This window comes from Amblyomma maculatum, chromosome 3 (assembly GCF_055883805.1).
Source record: "Amblyomma maculatum isolate TAMU_Amacu chromosome 3, ASM5588380v1, whole genome shotgun sequence".
NCBI lineage: Eukaryota > Metazoa > Arthropoda > Arachnida > Ixodida > Ixodidae > Amblyomma > Amblyomma maculatum.
In genome coordinates, this window is record NC_139346.1 from 20792021 (window position 1) to 20814648 (window position 22628).

General features: G+C 45.8%; 1 protein-coding gene across 1 annotated transcript; it reads left to right on the top strand.

The window, feature by feature from the left end:
* The first annotated feature begins 948 nt into the window (after positions 1-948).
* On the top strand, positions 949-5574 carry LOC146194322 (uncharacterized). The gene is made up of 3 exons (XM_084596042.1): positions 949-1256; positions 1350-1471; positions 4625-5574. The coding sequence occupies exons 1-3, from the start codon at positions 1118-1120 to the stop codon at positions 4871-4873; spliced, it is 510 nt and encodes a 169-aa protein (XP_084452168.1). The 5' UTR covers positions 949-1117; the 3' UTR covers positions 4874-5574.
* The last annotated feature ends 17054 nt before the right edge of the window (positions 5575-22628 follow it).

Below are 22628 nucleotides of genomic sequence, written 5' to 3' on the forward strand. Positions count from 1 at the left end.
AAGCATGTCACGCTTCGTTCGCAAAAACACCGATTAATTCGCGCCTCTGTGCGCGCGGCGTCACTGCACAAAAACTGAGGCGTGGTGATGGTTGGCATCGTCTGCTAAGAGCGGTCAAGTGCAAACAATGGAGGCGAGTTTGCAAGGTCATGCGACCATCAGGCTGCTTCCTGTCAGAGCGGGAATTGAAACCTGTCAGCAAGTTGTCCGGGTGCCCTATTATTGACACGCATGCCGCTGTTCGGCGCCGTATTGCTTGGTTGGTTCTCAGAATGGTCATGTGTTTCAAATTTATGGCGCAAAATTTTGAGCTGTCGAAATGGCTTCTTGCAGTGCCGTCAAAATGACGTTAAGTTGAAGACGCATCTTTAGCAGAGCTATTCACGCCGCCTGAATAGTAAATATCAAACTAAATATAATAAAAATCAATAGTAAACATAAAAAAAAGAAAACTGTTATAGGTGATTGGGTGGAAAACACTTGCGCTTGTATTATGGATAAGATAAAAGGTACTCTTCCTATAATCTGACTGGTTCACGTTTGCAGCGAGAAATACGTCATGCATACACATCAGACTGTTATGTCAAAATGAAGTTTCATGACATAAACAATGTGCTGTCATTGACGAAAATAGCAGAAGTTGGGCGCCACGTTATGCACTTCATTGAGGCGATTTCATAAAACGGCGAATTTGACGTGGAGTACAGGCGGCTGTCAACTCACCGCAGTTTGGTACAAAATTACTCTGGGTGGTGATCTAAGCTGATACATCTTGCTGTAATTACAGAAACTGCTGAGACGACATCATAAGGGTAGTTTTCAGCCGCGCAACCTTTTGAAGGATTAAATTGGAAGCGCAAATTTACAGCCGGACGAGGGCACTATCTGTCCTCCCGTCGCAAACGCTTTGCTCTCACAGTGAAACCATTGATCCGTGAGGTTGTTGCCAAGCGAAGCAATGGCGGTCTGCTAACTCAAGCGGCTTATCTGCGCGAGATGAGGCATTTCGGAGAGCACTGCGACGCTTTCGAATTATCTGTCTGGACAGTTCGTAAGGGCGACCACCCGAGGAGTCATATGGTGCTGTGACAGGCTCGGCGGCACCGTTAGACGCACGATGCTGAACTTCTTACTTTTCTTTGCACAGGCGCTACTGGAATGCATTGGATCGGGCTGTGGCGACTTCCATGTGTCCCTGGGCCATCTTTCTTCTGTGACGTCGGTGACGCGACATCGGCAACCAAGTTTGCATACGGGTGTGTTTGTGTCGCTTATATCGGTGCCATCAGATGGATACCACGTGGAAGGAATATCGCCGTTACCTCGTTTGGACACATTGTTCGGTGCAGGGGCAACATCCGAGACTTCGTGGGAACGGCCTAAAAAGACAGGACGGACAGCAGATCTCTTCACAGGGCTCGGCGTCACCGTTAGACGCACGATGCTGAACTTCGTACTTTTCTTTGCACAGGTTAGTGACAAATGGTCATTCACAAGTTGCCTTAGTAGCGATTGTGCCTGCCTTGTCATGGTGCCGAGCCCCCAGTGTAATCTTTGTTGCTGCCATGACTAATCGCGAGTGCTTTGCATGCTGTAGAAGCTAAGTGGCGATGTGGAGAAGAACCGTGTGCCTGATGAACGAAAACTGGATCAAATTCTGAGCACTGTCACGGAAATTAGGGCTACCCAAACTACTTTGCAAGGTGGACTTGAGGGTGTTCAGTTCAGGCTCTCTGAAATAGAAGCCACATTAGCGTCGCTAAAGCTATGTAATGAAAAAGTGCAGAAATGTGAGGAATCTATAGTGGTGATGCATAAGGAATTGTTCCAAATCACAAAAAAATTGGATGGCCTGGAAAATAGAAGCCGTATAAATAATATTGTGATCTGTGGATTGAAAGAGAAAAATAACGAGAGTGCCTCTGAGCTTCAAAAAAAAAGTGAAAAACGATCTCTTGGGAAGCAAATTGGAAGTCCAGGTCGGATCCATAGAACGCATCCATCGTGTTGGCAGGAAGGATGCTGGCAAAGAACGCCCTGTCATCTTGCGCTTTTATGTTTTCACTGAAAAGGTTAAGGTTTTTCAAAGTTGCCTTAAGCCAAAGAACAGTGGAATATCAATATCTGAGGATTTCTCGGTTATTGTGCGTGAAATACGCAAAACATTATGGCAGTCCTCTAAATTGAATGTAACAATGGGGATAAGTAAGTTTAGTTTTTGACAAGCTCAAAATAAACAATAATATGTACGCATGGGATCCCACAGAGAATAAAAGGGTACCAGTGAAGCAAACGAAAAACACATTTTAGAAATCTTAAGGTGGTCCCGCTAAATGACGTTTTCACAATAATCGATTAGTAATTCTGAGTTTCAATGCTAGGAGCATTGTTAATAAGGATGATAAATTAAAATAATTAACCCTGCTTTACAGTCCAGACGAACTAATAATTACAGAAACGTGGTAGCACTCTTCCATACATGATTCGGAAATCGTCCCTGCGTCTTACACACTTCTTAGATCTGATAGGGACAGCCGTGGTGGTGGTGTTGCTATTGCCATTAAGCAGAACCTCTACTTCAAGGAAGAGGAAGGCATGGACGGCCATGAAAGTGTTTGGTGTTTGCTACCCGTTTGGGTACAATAGCGCTCCTCACGCGTGCAGCCCGCGGGGCCGCGTTCCTGTTTAGTATGATTGACTCTGCGCTTGCGCGAAAAGAGAAATCCCACTGCGCGGACACGCTGGCAAGCTGCGTCGTTCCAAAGGCAGGGCTTGATTTTTCCCAACTACTGCCCTTGCGTCACCAGGGCACTGTACAGACTTTGTATACATTGGAATGGTTGAAAGTGAACGCGCGTCACCTGCTGATCGGACGCGGCGCAACATGCACAAAATATTAAAGTATAACAATGGTTAGTCAGCCATAACTCCAGTCAAAATAAAACGAAGGGTAAATCCTCCAAATGTCTAACAGCCACAGCAAAAAAATATGCGTTAGGATTGCTGCGTTTATTTGTAACGATACTCCAACCTCTCACAAAGGTGGTCATTGGTGATATTTTTTTACCGGGAAAGCAAAAATGTCAATGTTGAAAAAGATTAAAGAACGCTAGATATGTCGAGGAAACGCCTTCCGCATGTAGATAAAATTTCAGACTCGCCGTTTCTTATTTTGTTCCATTCACTTCATTCCTGTGTGGCTTTCGTTTCAGTTTTAATTCGCTTTGTTCTTTTTCTGTTAATCGTAAGTTTCTCCGCGCTTTCACTTATAATTTCGTTTCCTCTTGCATATTCACCTTTCCCTCCAGTTTCTTTTTTCCCGGTCTTTCTTTGCTTTTTTTTTGTCAGTGCTATTTTTTTTTCCTTTCATATACAATATGTGTCCTACTCCTATGAGCGTCTTTTGTAATTTCTCCGTTTCTTTTTACTTTCCTTCTTTTTTTTCTCTTCGTGCGAACCAGTTTTCGCTTGTGCGCTGGTTGTAGAATGTTCAGCTATGTATGATCTTAACTGATAATGCATTCTAAACATTTCGCTGTGTTGATGACTTCCAGAGGACTTGCCAATAAACAACACCGTTCTTTTTTCCAAACTGGAGTCTCTGGGAACCTTTGGCCGAACTTTGACATTTATACGCCGTTGCCTTACTGATCATATCGAAATAAGAAACTTGGTCGACATTTTATTCCACCCAGTATCCATTAACCAATGTATGCCACAGGGTTCAATTTTAGGACGACTGTATTTTTTAGCAGGCATCAAGAATTTTCCTGGTTATTTCACCAATTCTAGCTGTATTTTATACGCTGATGACACTACATTATATACTAGTGACAGAAATATAAATGATCTAATCAAAACATTGAAGCTGACTAAAACTTACAGCTGACTGGTTTAAATAACCAGATTGAAATCAATCCTTTAAGGAAAAGAAAAATTTACGGCGTTTAATTCGCAATCATAAAAAAACGAATAATATTGCTCTACTTTATTTGGATAACCCCATTATGCCACTTTCTGAATGCACTACATTTCTTGGTGTCCCACGAGACGAACATCTGAGATTTAATATGCACTCGGAATCATTATGTCAGAAAGGTGCTTTTTGTATTGGGGTGCTTCTTCGAACACATTATTACTTTCAGCAACATATCCTCCGGGCACTTTAATTTTAACATATTCACAATCAATTAACATACTGCGTATCAGCTTGGAGAACTGCATATCTCATTGATATATCAAGCATTCATCATTACAAAATTGTGCAGTTCGAATATTTAGCTTTTCTCAGTCCACTTCACCCCCTCCCCCCTAACCGGAATCTTAATATCCTTTCTTTGTTGAGTCTCCTTCGCCACAACAGTTATGCTAATGGTGATATCGTAATTACTGCTCTTTTTTATCTATGTTCATAAACAGTAATCTGACTAAATTTTGCGGCAATTTGCTACTGCCCATAATTAACACTAACTATGACAAGCAAAACCTTCTGTTTTCATCTATAACTATATGGGACTCACGGCCCTCATGCGTTAAAATAGATCAGAGTCCAGGGTTTTCTATAATAACGTCAAAGCAATAGCGGCTGTGACTCAGTGCTAAAATGCTGTGTCTTCCTGTCCAGATCCTTGGATGCATCCTCAAGCTGGTTTCATGGAACAATACTCCAAATGGCGGCAACTGCGCATGTTTCCCAGACGGGTCATCTACTTACGAGCAGCATGCGGAACCCTTCGCCGGTGCATCGCCCCTGTGTGCGATAGCTACGGCTTGCCGGGTGGATCAAAGGCTCGGCTCCTTCCATGGAACTTTGGTGCTTGTGAGCCCACCGTCGACATCGAGAGCAGCGCGACGTCCCCAGCCAAGAGCTTAAAAGCGCCTTCCGAGGCCTCGTTCTTCAGTGGACAAAGCAACAGCGGCTGTGACACAATGCTAAAGCGCTGTCTCTTCATTGTGAAGGTATGTTACCTTGAGAATACTCGGTGCCTAAAGTCAGACAATCGATCATTGCTGCTGGTTCTTTGCCCACAAGACGCAGTTGATTTGTGTTCGAACGCCATGTATTATATCAGCCGCCTTTTGTTGAGTGGAGGCGTGGAGCGCAATCCAGGACCTCCTTAATCTGACCCCCCCAACGAAGCCTGGAAACTCATCAAAATGTAATGAGCCTAATGAAAGCTCTCCTTTACTGTCCGCGCGCTCTGCAAAGGTCCCTCAACAATCTGCTGCTGTAACATGTCCAACTGAAATTGATAACATTGTGACCATGCCTGCCGAAGTTGTTGAACGACACAAGCATATGGCTGAGGACCTTGGCAATATTAAGTCATTTCAAGCTTCCGTTAACTCGCGTTTTGATACGCTTAAAACCAGCGCGGCTGCACTTTAAGCGTCACTATCTAGCCCAAACTAGAACTGTGGCTCGGTTGGTTGCAAAGAATGAGGACCATGATAACCGATCCCGTCGCAACAATATTGTTACGTTTGGCGAACCGTGCGCTGTTATGCGCATAAGAAGGAAAAAGAAGAATCTCGGTAGTTTTTGGCGAAGACGACGACGACGTTCACGCAGTGTCGGCTGGTGCCTGAATGAAAGGCCTGTTGTGTGAAAGCCTTGTCTCCTTGTCCTAGCCGTTCGCCATAGCCTCAAGCCTACCGTTCCCGTTCACCTACTCCTCGCCGCAGCTTGTCCCCAACGTACCAAGGCCCTAACTCGGGAAACTAGGCAACGCAGCGCCCGGACGTGGCGCTGTGTTACCAACCCGGACAGCCAATTGTGTTTAGACCATCGCACCACGCCGCAACCTGATCAATGTCCTCGTAGATAGAGTCCCTGTTCCCGCTCTCATTGACACTGAAGCCCATATTTCAGTCCTTAGCTCTTCGTTCCGCCAACGCCTCAAAAAGGTTCTTACGTCCGCTAACACCTCTGCAGTTCCTGTTGCTGATGGCAACACTGCTACCATCATCGGAATGTGCACCTCGCGCGTTAGCATCTCCGGCCACCACGTCCCTGTGCTCCTCGCCGTCCTTACTACTTGTCCTCAAGCCTTCATTTTAGGCCTATACTTTTTAACAGCCCATTCCGCTTTTATTGACTGTTCCTCCGGACGTGTGCGCCTAGCCCTGCCCCATTGTGTTCACGACCCTAGTGCTGGCCATTCCTAGCCTCGCCTCCGCTCTAGTACATTTGCTCGCCTACCTCCCTAGGCGGCAGCATACGTGCCCCTGTAACCTTTTCCTTCCCTTCCTGACGGCGATTACGTTGTCAACCCCATCACCGACGTCGCTCTACAGCGCAACATCGTCCTACCTTATAACATTGTACACGTCGCGAATAACCTCACCTACATTTCCATACTCAACTTCAGCATGTCTTCGCAAGTTCTCCTGGAGAGAATTTTTCTTGCCGAGCTCTCACCTTTGTCCAGCTTTAATATATCAGCAGTGTTGTCTGACCGTCACGCCGAGATACCTGCCCAACCAGACCCGTCACATAGTCCGGAGGACCGCATCTCAGCCAATGGGTCCTCTTACCTGCGTCCCGAATAGGGCAGAGCCTGTGCCGGCCTTTTGCGGTCAAACAGCGACACTTTTGATTTCGGTGACCGATCCCTGGGCCAAACGTCTGTCGTTACATATCTCATCGATACTGGGATCCCCGCCCTATTTATCGACGGCCTTACAGAGTTGCTCTTTCCGAACGCCGGATCATTCAAGAAGAAGTGGAGAAAATGTTGGCCAGCAACATTATTGAGCCGTCGAGCAGACCCTGGGCGTCTCCGGTAGTACTCATCAAAAAGACAACAGCTGGAAGTTTTGTGCAGATTATCGACACCTAAATAAGATAACAAAGAAAGACGTGTACCTTCCTGCAAGGATCGATGACACCCTCGACTGCCTGCATGGTGCCAAATACATCTCCTCCATCGACCTCCGTTCTGGATATTGGCAGATCTCTGTTGACGAGAGAGATCGCGAGAAGTGCTTTTGTCACCCCGGATGGCCTCTATCAATTCAAGGTGATGCCTTTCGGCTTATGTAATGCCCCTGCGACCTTCGAGCGCTTGATGGACTCGTTACTACGCGGGTTCAAATGGAACACATGTCTGTGCTACCTCGATGAGGTCGTCGTATTTTCATCAACATTTGAGGGCCACCTGCATCGTGTTTCGGCTATTCTTGGCGTCTTCCGAAGAACTAGCCTTCAGTTGAACTCCAAGAAGTGTACCTTAGGTGGCAGACAACCAAGGTCCTAGGACATTTATTCAACACCCATGGCACCCACTCGCACCTCGATAAAATTCGCGCTATAAGTGGTTTTCCTATCCCGAAATCTCGCAGCGACGTGCATAGCGTCTTCGGACTTTGTTCATATTTCCGGCGATTTGCACCAAACTTCGCGGAAATTGCCCGCCCACTTACGCAGCTCCTGAAAAATGAGGTCTCCTTTTCCTGGGGCCACGAACTATCGGCCGCCTTCGCCGCTCTTATTGGCCACCTAACCGGTCCGCCGGTGTTGGCTCACTTCAATCCGTCAGCGCCCACAGAAGTACGCACCGACACAAGTGGGGATGGAATTGGTGCCGCTCTCGCACAACGTCAGCTCGTTTCCCCTGGCGTCATCGCCTATGGCATCCGACTCCTCTCTGCAGCCGAACAGAATTATTCCACAACTCAACGTGAGTGCTTAGCCCTAGTTTGGGCCAATACGAAGTTCCGCCCTTACTTGTATGGGCGGCCATTCACAGTAGTCACTGACCACCGCGCATTGTGTTGGCTTTCTACACTCAAAGACCCTACTGGCCGCCTTGGGCGTTGGGCCTTGCGCCTTCAAGAGTACAATATTTCAGTGGTCCCTGTCCCGTCATCCATTCGACCCACTAGCCAACATGAATGTGACAATGATGCTTGCATGCTGTCTATTTCTGACTTCTCTAATATTCGCCTTGAGCAACGCCAAGACCCTCAGCTTCGCAAAATTATCAATCGCCTTAGCGCCGATCGCCATGACCATTCCCTTTATTTGTTTGTGCTCCATACGGCACCTTATACCGGCACAGTATGCGATCTGATGGCCCCGACCTTCTACTAGTAGTCCCTCAGCACCTACGCAGAGACGTCCTTGAACAGCTTCACGATGTTCCCACAGCGGGTCATCTAGGCGTCTCCCGCACATACGACAGTGTGCGCCGTCGGTTCTTTTGGCCAGGCCTAGCAGTCCGCTGCTACGTGGCTTCTTGTGACCGCTGTCAACGCCGGAAAAATATCAGTTTTACCAGCTGGACTCCTGCAAACGATCGACATCCATATAGACCCATTTTGTCGAGTGGGTCTGGATCTTTTAAGGCCTTTTCCACTGTCCGCACCGAGGAACAAATGGATTGCGGTGGCCACATATTACAACACACGCTACGCAGTCACACGAGCAATACCAACCTGTTGAGCAACTGATGTCGCTCTTTCCCTCCCCAACGACGTTATACTCGTCCATGGAGCTCCCCGCCAACTGCTCACCGACCGTGGCCGTTGCTTTCTTGCGCGTATAGTGACGAGATCCTACGGTTGTGCAACGTTCGTCATTCTTTGACAACTGCCTACCATCCACAGACGAACGGGCATACTGAGCGCCTTAACCGGACATTGAATGACTTGCTGTCGATGTACGTTTCTGATGATCACCGCGACTGGGACATAATGCTGCCGTTTGTGACATTTGCATACAATCCGTCGCGTCACGGAACTACCGACAACTGCCTGTTCTATCTTCTATACGGCCGTGAACCTCTGCTTCCTTTTGACAGCCTGTTTCCTTCTGTCACCACTGCCAGCTCATGCTCGTGACGCCATAGTCCGAGCTGATGCTGCCCGCGTCGGTGCTCGCAATTGACTCGAGAGCCTCCCAGCACTCGCAGAAACGTCGCCATGATTTCTGTCATCGCAACACCCTTTGTTCTTGCGGCTTTCTCGTGCTGCTTTGAAACCCAGCTCGCCGTGTTGGCCTCTGGGAAAACATTTTGCCCTGTTATACAGGACCCTACCATATTTTACAAGTCACTCCAGTGACATACGAAATTGCGCCCTTGCATTCAGCAAGCCATACCTCTACATCACGCACCGAAACGGTTCATGTTGCACGCCTAAAGCCGTACTACACGAACCCTGGTTTGGGCGCTAGTACGCACCGGGACGGTTCTTTTCAGCCGGCGGGTAGTGTTATGTTAGGCGATCCATGCGCTGATATGCGCATAAGGAAAAAGAAGAATCTCGGTAGTTTTTGACGAAGACGACGTTCAAGCAGTGTCGGCTGGTGCCTGCAGGAAATGCCTGTTGTATGAAAGCCTTGTCTCCCGCCTCCGCTCTCTGCAACCTCAAGCTGACCCACCCCCCCCTAACGATATTATCATAAGCGGGCTGAAGCAAAATCCAGATGAAAATGAAAATACTTCACTTGACAGTGTTGCACATATTTTTTCCGGTACACTAAACATTACGCCTCCTAACATAGAGCGTTGCCACAGACTCGGTCGAAAGCGGAAAGAGCATCCACACCTATTAATTCTCAAGCTACTGGACCAGGAAAAGTCTTTGGTCATGAAAAATGTCTCAAAACCTAAAGGGTCTGATTATTACATAACTGAAGATTTTTCACCCAATGTTCGTGCTATTAGGAAAAGAATTTGGGATGCTTCTGCACATCTTCGACGACAGGGTTATGGGGTCGAACTGCGCTATGATAATGCTTTTATCGACGGCGTTCGCTACATTTGCGACAGTGTGTCTAATGCTCTTATCAGAGACCCGAAATGTTTGAATTTTAACACTTGCCAGTCGCAATCTCGAGATTCCTCGCCTGCAGATAAAAAAAAAATCTTCCACTGGTCAGGCTACGACGCCAGAAGGTGACGCCCCATAGGACTTTGTGAGGGGCAGTGGATTGGCACTTGTGACTGCGCATCCCATTTCAGTTCTTTACACCAACATACGAAGTGTTCTACTGAAGCGCGATGAACTTATCTCTGTTGCTGATTCAGCTGACGCTGATATTGTGTTATTAACCGAAAAGTGGCTTTCGTCAAAGGCTGATGACTGAACTTCTGATTTGCAAAAAAAGATTTAATATATACCGATTTGTCAGAGGGCAACAATGTGGCGGAGGTGTTATGATTGTAGTTGCTGACCACCTTGTTTCGTCATGCGTGAATATTGTGACCGATTTGGAAATGATATGGGTCGAATTTCGTGTGTCTTTTAAGAAACAGATTTCGGGCATTTGCTACCAGCCACCAACGTATGGCAGTTCTTTTGCAGATGAACTTCATGATGCTATCAATATGATTGTTGTACACTTTCCGGACGTTCCTGTCATTTTAGTCGGCGATTTCAACTACCCATCCATTGTGTGGTCAAATTCATCTGCTTATCCTAGCCCTTTCTCGACCGAATGCAGTAACATTCTTCACATGTGTGCAGATTTTAATCTATCATAACTTATCACTGAACCAACCCGCACTGTCTCATCATCATGCAGCGTGTTATATCTAGTGTTAACCAACTCACGCTGGCGTGCTGAACTTTTACTCAAGACATTCACTAACACAAAACAAGACTGGTACGTGCGCGAACTTTCAACTGCTTATCACACGTACTTCTGTTCTTATATAAACACATACAAAGAAAACATGTACAAACACGTGTCAGAAACAAGTTTATAAGTGCAATTCATCAAACCGTAACTCTTGAAGCACCGCTTTCCATCACGCTGCCTGTTAACAGCTGGATCTCTCTTCTCGTCAGCGCTATCGACGGATGGCTTACGCATTCCGTGGAAGCGGCCCGTGACATTTCATATGCTTCAAAGATTATTCTTTATCGCCGGTCTGTGAAATGTCCGATTACAGCTGCTTCCTCAAATATTGGGATGCATGTTTTGCAGCTATAACGCGCTTGGTGAGGTTGCTTGGGTGGTTATTTTTGCCGTAGTTCCTGCGATGCTCATCCAATCTTATTTTTATGCAACTTTCAGTCTTGCCGAAGTATCTCCTGCCGCATGACAGAGGGATGCTGTACACAACACACTTATCACAGTTTATGATCTTCTTTTGGTGGTCGATTCCACATGCTGTGCTAACTCTCTTTTTCCTATTCCGGAAGTTACCTTTTCTGCACATTCCGGTTAGTTTCGGGGAGGGTGGGATGAAAAGACAAGGGGGGTTTCATGTTTTGCTGCAATTTTCTTAAGTTGGTGCGATACCTTGTGTGCGCACGTTATCACGACTGGCCTCGCCCTTTCGTTTTCCTTCGTTTTCCCAGTTTCTGGTCCGATTGCCTCTTTAATGAACTTCTCTGCTATTGCACCAATCAAATGTTCGGGAAAGCCACTTGCGACAAGCCTGTAAACTTGCAGTTGTACACTTCTTTCCATTTCGAGATCACATGGTTTCTTAAAGGGACACTAAAGACATCCAAAGATGCTATGAAAATCTAATAAACTACAATTGGTGACACCGTCGCCGCATATCAGGCAGCAAAAAATGGAATAATTGCTTAGTTATTGCGATAAGAAGTTGAGATTTTTTCTTTGTTCCCGCGGTCGAATTCAAACTGTTCCCTCCGACTACGTAGTCGGAGTTGAGCGACGCACACTATGACGTAAGCGGAGACCGTGATAGCTAGCGAGCCGGCGCGACCCGCGGCGTCGCATCGCATCCCACAAGGGCCAACATTGGCAACAGCGTACTCGCAACGACGGCTACAGCCGAAATAAATAAAATGATGAAGAGAGTAATTTACCGAGCGATGGGTCCATAAAGGAAGAAAAAAAAGAACATAGAGCGCTTGTAATGTACAATACTTTACATGTTTCTCAAGCTTTTGCGCTCCTCCTTGCACTATGTATAAACAAACCGAGCCCTACGTCATCGCAACGCAACCAAAATAGTGTCCTCGCTGCTGGGCTTCTCATTTTTGAAGCTTCGTCGCACTTTTTTCCTTCAGGGTTTGTGCTACAGCTCCATGTTCAGAGAAAATTACGTCCACGGTAGCAGAGCATGACCGAAGAGCCGGCGCCACTAAAATTGCCTGCGCTGTGAAATTCCACATGTTAAAATGAATCCAGTGCACAATATAGTGCGCATAGGCACCCAGAACATTAGTTGCAAGTCATGAGAGCAGGCAGCATGCTCCGATGGTCAACAAGTTGTAATTTTTAGACCGGTAGCAGAAACATTTTATTGTAAATGGGGCCATGACATAAAGTGCAGAAACATTTGCGGTGTTCATGTGGCGCGGCAAGTATACCCCTTTTGTTTACGATGCCTGCAAATAGCACGTTGAAGGTCTTGTTGACGCAGTATGTTGGTCAGATGTGCCATGATTTAGTGAACAATTGAATGATAATGCGTTTTTCCTTCGGTACTTAGCATATGTATGCTTTTCGTGGCGTACGTAGCTGAGTCAAGCGTCGCAGTCGAAGCCGCGAAGGCCGCAATATGTTGGCGCAGAAGTTTGAACGAAGGAGCGTGTCGGCGGCAGCGGATTTCGCTTGCTCGCGCCTCGGAATGCTCAAATGGCAACGTGCCAGGCGCATCTGCTGCTCCAAGCTCGTAATTCAGGCGCTGCAGGTCCAAACAAACTATCCTAGTGCGCACGAAATGCCTGAGCCGAAACATAACCAAAACTGAAGTGGGCGCCTGTGGCGCCTCCAAGTATATTTTTGTATTTGCCTAGCAACGTTTACGTTGTCTTTTCGGCGTCGTTTACGTATGATAAAAGCGTGTTATTATATTCGAGACACAACCTACGCCCACGTTCCAACGAACAACGTAATTCAAATTTGCCAAGCTCCGTGATCCCCAGCGCGTCACGTGATTTCTAGTTGCGAGCTTCGCTGTGGCGGCGATACCTGTATTTCTGTTCTTCCTCTTTACTACCTTATAACAGCTCTGTTTTCGGTAAGAGTGGATTCTTTGTAATCAGGAATTGGTATTCTATCGATGCAAACCCACTTCAGTTTTCTCTTTAGTGTCCCTTTACGCACTGTCGGAGGGACGAGTATGCTACACTCCTTTTTACAAGTTTGGATTGACAAGTGTCATATCTTATTATTGGCTTTTCACATTTAGTTCTCCGCATCCAGCACGTATCATCCGGGTACAAGTGTATTTCAATGTCGTGGAACCTGATAGTGGAGTTTTCCGGCATTTCATGCGTAAATTCTAAACCTGCGAACACCGTTATAAATATCCGTAATACAGGACCAATATCAAGCGACTTGAATATACGGTAGGGCAAACAAAGTAGAAACTCATCCACATACCGGATACATTCTACAGACCCAATAGCCTCTAGCTCATTTCTCAGCGTACGGTCGCCTTTCGCCATGTACAGATCAGAAATCAAAGGCCTTTTTCATGAGCCTATGCAAATCCCGTCTCGTTGGCTGTACACTATGCCATCATGCTCGACAAACAACGAAGTCATGTACACACGCAGTAATTCCTAAAAACCACATGCACTAGTTCAACACTGGTTCTCAAATTTTGTAACCCCATGTTCGTCTATGCACTCTTCCACTGCTGTCATTGCGGCTTTCTGCAGAATGTTATAAAACATGTCTTTAACATCGATAGATAGGCATCCTACAGGCTCATTTTGCTTGAAAAATGCAATACCTTTCTCCGATCCTGGCCCAATGAACGGGTCATTGATGGGTAGCGTGGATAGGTTTGTCTGAAGATACTTGGCTACTTGCCTTTGCCATGTGCTTCGGTTCTCGACGATCATTCGGAACGCGACCATTCCTTGTGAATCTTCACGGCAAAGAATAGTCTCAGTGAAAACTCACTACTTCCTTTCACCTCATTCCTAATCTTTTCAAGGCCCATACGTCCACAAGTCTTCGCCACCCCCAAGCGTACCTGGTTAAAGTGCTCTTCACAGAGGTCCGTTGGGTCGAAGTTACTGTTGATGGCTTCCTGAGCTTTCCGGTCATAGTCATCCTTGTTCATGACCACGAATCTTGCTGTCTTGTCGGATAGCAATAGTCTAAGGTTCCTCTGCATTAAGAAAGACTGTTTTTCCCTCGGCGCACCCTTTATTCTTTGGTCGTGACTATTTCGGGATGCACTGCAGTCTTTCAGGCACACAAGAGTCCTTCTGGTTGGAAGGCGCCCGGTCCGCGACTGCGTGACATTGCTGATCAGCTGCAGAGGCTTCATGTGCGGCTGCGGTGCGAACTTGGGGCCTTTATCCAGAGTCGTGGTCTCTATGCCTGGTAGCCGGCAGTCTGAAAGGTTGACGCAAACGCATCATTGCCGTTTTCTTTCTGCGTGGTAGCTTTCCTATAGGGCTACATTCCATTGTTGCTCTCCGCTTTGCTCGGCCAAGTTCAGGAAGTACCTTGTCACGAGATGGGAGGGGATGATAGAGTCGGAGAGTAATAATGGAATATAGCCCTAGGACAGCTACCACGCAAGAGAAAAGGAAACGGCAATGGTGCGTTTGGGTCAAGCTTTCAGACTGCTAGCTACCAGGCATATTGACCGCGACTCTGGATAAAGGCCCCAAGTTCGCACCACAGCCGCACATGAAGCCTGTGCAGCTCATCAGCATGGTTCACGCAGTCGAGGACCGGGCGCCAGCTAACCAGAAGGACACTCGTGTGTCTGAAGGACTGTAGCGCATCCTGAAATACACAAGACCAAAGAATAGAGGGTGCGCAGAGGGAAAAACAGTGTCTTCCTTGAAGCAGAGGAAGCTTAGACTGCTGTTATCAGACAAGAAAGCAATATTCGTGGTCATGAACAAGGATGACTATGACCCGAAAGCTCTGGAAGCCATCAACAGTCACTTCAAGGCAACGGACGTTTTTCAGGACCTCCTCAACCAGGTACACTTGGGGGTGGCGAAGAGTTGTGGACGTACGGGTCTTGATAAGCTAAGGATTGAGGGTAAAGGAAGTAGTGAGCTTTAACTGAGACTTTTCTTTGCCGTGAAGACTCACAAGGAAGAGTCGCCGTTCCGAATGATCGTCGAGGACCGGAGCACATGGCAAAGGCATGTAGCCAAGTATCTTCAGGCACACCTATCCGCGCTCCCCATCAATGACCCGTTCATGGTGCCACGATTGGAGGAAATTATTGCATTTTTTCAAGCAAATGAGCCTGCAGGATGCCTATCCATCGATGTTAAAGAAATGTATCATAACATTGCGCAGAAAGCCGCACTCACAGCAGTGTAGTAGTGCATAGATGAATATGGGGTTATAAATTTGACGAAGCAGTGTGGAGTTTTGGAATTACTGCCTTTGTACATGACTTTGTTGCTTGTCGAGCATGATGGCATAGTGTACGGCCAACGAGACAGGATCTGCATAGGCTCAGGCATAGCGCCTTTGATTTCTAATCTGTACACGGCGAAAGGCTACGCTGAGAATTGAGCTAGAGGCCTTTGGGTTTGTAGAATGTTTCCCGTTTGTGGATGACTTTCTAATTTGTTTGCCCTACCGTACGATGAAGTCGCTTGATATTGGTCCTTTATTACTGCAATTTAGGACGGTGCTCGCAGGCTTAGAATTTACGCATGAAATGCAGGAGAACTCCACTCTCAGGTTCCTCGACATTGAAATACACTTGTATCCGGATCATACATGCTGGATCTACAGGAATAATGGTGGACATACAACATATAAAAGGACAATATAAATTTCAAATTTTTGTTAAATACAAAGGCATGCTCGTTCAATGTCCTGTCTAAACCTTTTGAGCAATCGCTTGTTACAGGCTGCTTACGCGATGACTGAAAGGTTGGAAAAGTAATTCCTCTGCATAAGTCTGCATAAACACTGTCCTAAAAACCATCATCCCGTATCGCTCTCCTGCATACCATGCAAGATCATGGAATAGATCATCTTCTCTCATCATGCTGCATTTTTTGAAACTAATTCTTTTTTTCAGTAATTTTCAGGATAGTTTTCGAAAAACATTCTCCTGTGAGACCAGATTTTATGTTTCACTCATGACCTCCATTGCATTGTTGACGATGGTTCGTTGGCAGACTGCATATGCCGGGACTTTTGTAAAGCTTCTGATAAAGTCTCCCATGAATTACTTCTCTTTAAACTAAGCAGATTGAACTTAGATGCTTTCATGGGTTGACACTTTTCTTGCTAATCAATCTCGGTTGTTTACAGCAAATAATACTGACTCTAAATTTTCCCCAGTTGATTCCGGTGTGCCGCAATGTTCAGTCTTGGGACCCCTGCTTTTCCTCATACAAAAATGACTTTCTGGTAAACCTTACTTCATCAATTTGTCTCTTTGCGGATGATTGTGTTATCTATCGTAAAATTACCAATGGTCATGACGTCTCTATATTACAATCCGATATTAACAGAATTTCTGAATGGTGTCTGCCCTGGAATATGAAGCTTAACACAAATATGTGTAAACATATGCGTGCCACTCGCGTTAGCACATCAGCCCCTTCGTACTACCTCAACACTGCTCCTCTTGAATCTGTCTCTTCATACAAATATTTATGTGTTCACATAATTAATAACTTATTATGGAAATGGCATGTTTATCACGTAGTTAATAATGCTAACACAACTCTTGGCTACTTCAGATGAAACTTTTCATTTTGTCCTAGCGCACTAAAACTTCTCCTATACAAAAATTGGTTGGTCCGAAACTGGAGTACGCAGCCTCTATCTGGGACCCAAGCGTCGTTTCACTCATTAGTGAACTAGAAAGTGTGCAGAATCACGCATATCCCTTTTTATTGTCTAACTATTATCAAACTTCTCGCGTGACTGTCATGAAATCTTCACTGTCATTGCTTCTTCTAACAGAACGCAGAAAAGTATTTCGGCTAAGTTTGTTTCATAAGATTTTTTCCTATAATACATATCTCAGACAGAAACTTCTAACACAACCGTCCTACACTTCACGCATTGATCACGGTCACAAAGTAGGAATTCCATCATGTCGCACCAAATACTGCCATCACTCCTTCATTCCAGACACTTCTAACAGTCGGAATCGCCTTCCTTGTGCCATTGCCGAAATTACAGATGCCGTTTCTTTTCGTACAGCTGTTACTAACCTTTTTCTCCAGTGTTTAACATACTCTTGCTGCCGTTTTTCGGTGCTTTTTCTTGTTAAACATCTATGCTTGGCTGCGTTGCTGTTTATTTTGTATTTTTATATCTTGTTGCGCAGTCGTTATCATTTACTGTATAATGACCATTTAGTTTTGTGTTATTTTTTTGCTGTATTGGGTGTTTTAATTTCTTTTGTTCACCCCCACTCTGCTCTGTAATGCCCTTGGGCCATGGGGGTAAATAAATAAATGTAAAAAGCATTTTTATTAGCCAACTTATAACCAGACTGTTGAGCTTTTCTTTTTTATTTTATTGATGTATCGCTGCTCTTGTTGTTCATGGATTTACCATACCGATTCTTTCAGCGTTATCACAGCATTAAATATTAGAAATGCTACAGAACCTTTAATCGGAAACATCACATCATAATATAATAGCCGCAGAAACACAGGGGCATACAATTAAACTCTGTTGGGTACCAAGCCAGGTTGGAGTCAGCGGTATTGAGACCTGATGCATGTGCTGCAGCAGCCTGTTATACTAAAATAGAGCCAGTCTACATACCACACAAACATCTTCTAAGAGTTGTAAAGAGGAACCTGAGAGCAAAATGGCAGAGCTCACGGAACAACGAAATAAATAATAAATTGCACCTTGTCAAGTCGATCGTTGAAGAATGGAAATCGTGCAGTCACCAAAAACGCTCCATCGAAGTCATTTTATGTCGTCTTCGCATCGAACACACCCTTCTGACACATAGCGTCATTCTAAAGAAAGACGAACGACCTCTCTGTGAAAGATGCGGAGGTGAACTAACAATAAACTACGTCCTACTTTCGTGCGCTGAATTAAAGAAGTTAAGGAAAAAAATATTTGCAAGTTTTTATACAGAACAGATCCCTCTCTATCCCAGCCTGCTGTTGGGAGAAGATCCACTTATCGAAGGTGAAAATATTATCCATTTTGCAAAGGATGCAAAGCTTCTGAACGAACTTTAAGGAAAAAATAAATAAATATATATATATATATATATATATATATATAAGTGAAATATTGCTTCATACTGTTTCCAAGTTTATTTGGAGTCGACGTTTCGGAAGGAGCCCTGCCTTTCTCAAGACTGAGGGTACATGATTCTTGGTCGTGTTCTTATAGTGTTGGCAAGAGGTGATACAAACAGAATATGGGCACATACAGGCGAACCAGCTGGGCATGCACAACACACACACATACTCACACAGGAGCGGAGAGAAGGCTAGGCCGAAAGGGCCATCCACCCAAGGCACCGGCCGCCGGGAGTCATCTGTATACAATACAGGCAGCCGTGGAACAACCTTGGAAAAAAAAGACAATACAGGTGGGGGTACGTGTTTGCTGCAGATGGTGAGAAAATTGTTTTCGTTCTCACTAAAAGATGGGAGTGCAAAGCGTGAAGGAGGTTTTTGGGAGCAGTGGTCAACCATCAATGGTCAATGCCTTGGCTTTGAAGATTTTTCCTTTTTCTCTGCTGCACCTGTTATCTTTCCCACCCTTGCTCCGACCCGCGGGCTGACAGGATGAAAAAAAAAAACACAACCATGTGGACATTGCTTGTTAGAAGAACCTCACAGCTGCGAGTAAAGTTCGAGCCTGCTTACAGCGGTAAGCAACTCGCGACGAGAGATGAACCTCAAAGAAAGAAAAGAAAAAAAAATATATGCGGGACAGTAGAATGATGAAATACTTTTAGGTTTTCGCTTAAAGGTGGGAGCGCCAAGCATGAAGAAGGTTTTTACGAGAAGTGGGATGTGGAGGGTATCAAAGAAGCGGGGAAAAAAAGAGGGGAGAAGAAAAAAACCCGAGGAAAACTGTCAAGGGATAATGATTGATATATGTGCTTAGTAATAAACTTGCAGGGCTCGTAATGACGACATTGCCCCAATGTTTTCATTTACCCCAGTATTAAGTTTCCTAAACTTATAAATAAAGTATGACTCACGCTGCTCCCGTTCCCATGTATTATTGAATCCGCCCTGAAGAACTTAGTTTGACTGAGTCGAGTGAGTGCTGTTTCTGGTTGATATGTTTTGAAATAGGAAGGTTGGGCAGAGAGCGGAAATGAGCACGGTGATAATTAAACCGCATTCGTAGAGGGGTAGCTGTCTGGCCATTATACTGCTTGTGGCATACACGCATTCTAGGATATCTATTACTTTTCAGGCATCGCAATCAAAGATACCATCTATTCTCCACTTAAAATTTGACTCTGTGCTTGTTGCGCAGCTTGATGTCTGCATGTGCCTGCACACCTGGCATCTACTCTTTCCGCAAGGCCGGCACCCCAACCGCGGGTTATTACCTATTTTTGAGTGGACTAGGATGTTGCGGATGTTTTTCGGTCGTCTGTAGACAACCTGGGGAGGAGCCGTGAAAGTATTGGAGAGGCGTTCGCTCTGTTCTAGAATGTTGAAATGTTTCTTTAGGATTTTGTTCACGTTGGGGGGGTTACTCGGGTAGGCAGTACCAGGCTTGTTCGGCGGACTATATATGTTTTCCTTTTGTGGACGTCCCTCCAGTATTTCCTCTCGGTTGAGTTCATAGGCCTTTTTTAAGGCGTCGTCAACAATATCTGACGGGTATCGTTGTTTAGTCAGGACGTTCCGCATACGTATTGCGTTTCGTGCGAAGTCCTGATCTTGGGAACAAATTCTTTTGAATCGATGAGGCTGAGAATATGGAATGCTTGTTTTTGAGTGATGAGGATGACAGCTTTGAAAATGTAAGTATTGTTGCCGGTCCGTGGGTTTTCTGTATACGCTAGAGGTGAGCGACCCTTCATGAACCGCAATTTCAATGTCTTGAAAGTTAATATTGTTTTGGGAATATGTGTGCCTGAAGGATATGCTAGGATGGAAGAGATTGAAGTTTTCAATGAAATGTAGGAGTGATTGTTCCGTGTCAGTCCAAACTAAGAAAATGTCATCCAAGTAGCGTTTATATAGGATAGGCTTAATAGGGGAAGTAAGTAAAAATTCAAATTCAATGCTATGCATGAAGATGTTAGCATAAGTAGGGGCCGTTTTTGTACCCATGGCAGTGTCGTTGATTTGTAAGTAGCGTTCATTGTCGAATTCAAAGTAGTTGTATTCGAGTACTGGTTTCGTCAATACCTCTGGGACTTCTGGAGTGGGGATCCTTCCTTCCTATTCTGTATATAGGCCTCAATTAGAGCTTTGATTCCGTAGGAATGCGGGATATTTGTATATAGGGAGACTACATCTAAGGTTACAAGGAAGGTCCCCTGAGGACTATTTAGACCTTCTATTTCGCGAAGGAAGTGGTTTGTGTCACGTATGTGGGTGGGTGTGTTTCAGATATGTGTCCAATTAATGTGTCAATGCAACTGGAGATTTGTTCTGTGATTGTGCCAATGCCGTTTACTATAGGGCGGCCAGGGTTACCCCTTTTATGAATTTTCGGAAGCATGTAGAATCGGCCCGGCGACGGGTGTGAGGCGGTCAGGGCTTTGCATAATCGCAGATGTGCCCACTTTTTGCGAGCTCATTTAGAGTCCCTGCTATGAAGTTTTGATGCTTTAGAATGGGGTCCGCTTTTAGGTGTTTATAAAATTTAGTGTTAGAGTGTTGTCTAATTCCTTCCTCAATATTGTCACGTGGTGGTCATCACGGTCGCTGACACAAATGAATACAACGGCTTGATGGTACTGAAATTAACACTTTGTTGGGGCTGACTTGCGCCCGCAAAAGAACTAAGCAACTCGGCGGCGGCGATAGCAACAAACGTACTGGTCGATCGTCGAACAAAGAATGCCCGTAACACTCGTCAACGCTTAATTTAAAGGCTGCACAGAACAATCTAGATAACGTCGCAAATATAACATTGTGGAAAGACACCCGAGTGGCCGGAACCTTCGAGACAGATCTCGTTGCATCTTGCGCTACAACGAAACTTATAAAGGTGTGACTCGCGACATCGAGCATTAACAAACAAAGTTTATGGAACTGATACGCGGTCCAGAAACAGAGTGATAAGCCTGAATGCCGGCGGCTGTTAAAAAAACAACAAATACAGTTTTGAAGGTTTCGCCATAGAGAAAGAGATTGGTAAAGAGCGGTCACTCGGCGAAAACTGGCCCCAGGAAATGACGCGCGACATTTTGCGCTGCCGGCGATTGATCGATGGCGGAACCAACGTGCTCATGCGCGGACGCGCGCGCGACGGCACTCCCTGCACCGGTAACCCATAGAGAAAGAGATTGGTAAAGAGCGGTCACTCGGCGAAAACTGGCCCCAGGAAATGACGCGCGACTTTTTGCGCTGCCGCCGATTGATGGATGGCGGCACCAACGTGCGCATGCGCGGACGCACGCGCGACGGCACTCGGTGCAGCGGTAGCCCGCCGGAGCAGACGACAAGAAGTTGTGAAAGGGAGCGGTCGTGTGCTCGTGCTATAGTGAACTAGAATAGGAGTAGTGGGTCGAGGGAAGGCGGCGGCCTGAAGCTGTTTGCGCCGACGCCGACAGATGGCGTTGCCGCTCCCTTCACCTGGCAAGCAAGCGCTCGCTCGCAGCAGCTCGGCGAGTACCTGGTGATCAGGCAGGTATGCTCCTGAAGTTATTCGGGCTCTAAGAGGTTTAATCTTGCATCAGACATTTATGGAAGAAAGGCAGATAGTCCTCTCTTGTAAAGTCATAAACGTTCCGTGTGACGTATGGCTGGCGTGCGTTCACTGCATGTAGCTCCCATAGGCATGTGAAAAGTCTGATTGCGTTGGAAATATATACAAAATGGCTTTATTTGCAATAATAAGCAAATATTTCCGAGAAAATGCAAAGCAGCGTTGGTGGAACTGACTGCCGCGAATTTTACGAACTCTTGCTCAGCTTAGCAAGTTTGGCTCTTTTTTGCTTTGCGCTATTTCCGCTGTTCAGTCCTTTGACGAGAAAGTGCAAGCGACTAAGGACATAGAAAGAGACCATCTTCATGCTAATCTCTTCCTTGTGTACACTGCACCCAACAGCATTAGAATGAATGAATGTTTGCCTCACAAGCGATATCACGTCGGAGATGCTGTTGGCGTGCAATTCTCCAGTGCTGAAGCATTCTGTAAATAAATTGTCCAATTCAGCGACTTGTGCAGTGCCCATATATAGCTCAGTTGGTTTAGGGACTTCGCTTAGCTGAAACGCTTAGCATAACTCTCGCGAGGCTCACATAACTCCGCTGCTTCGTCATTCTGGGACGTAGTGATCGGTGATATATCCCCTTGTGTGCATTGCCTCTTGGCCGACAGGTCGATAGTCACTTGCGAAGACGTTCTTTTTCTTGCTGGCCTCTCGCGGGAGGGCTTTTTGGAGAGATACGCGGGAAGGTTGGGCAGAATTGTTGGTTCTGCATCTGGTGAAAGAGATGGCTTGCCACGTGGTATGCGCACCTCTTTGCTGTTGATGATATGCACATAGTCTCTTAATATATACTTCTCTTCAAAATGCAGCTCACACACGGCATCCGCCATTTCTAGGGGC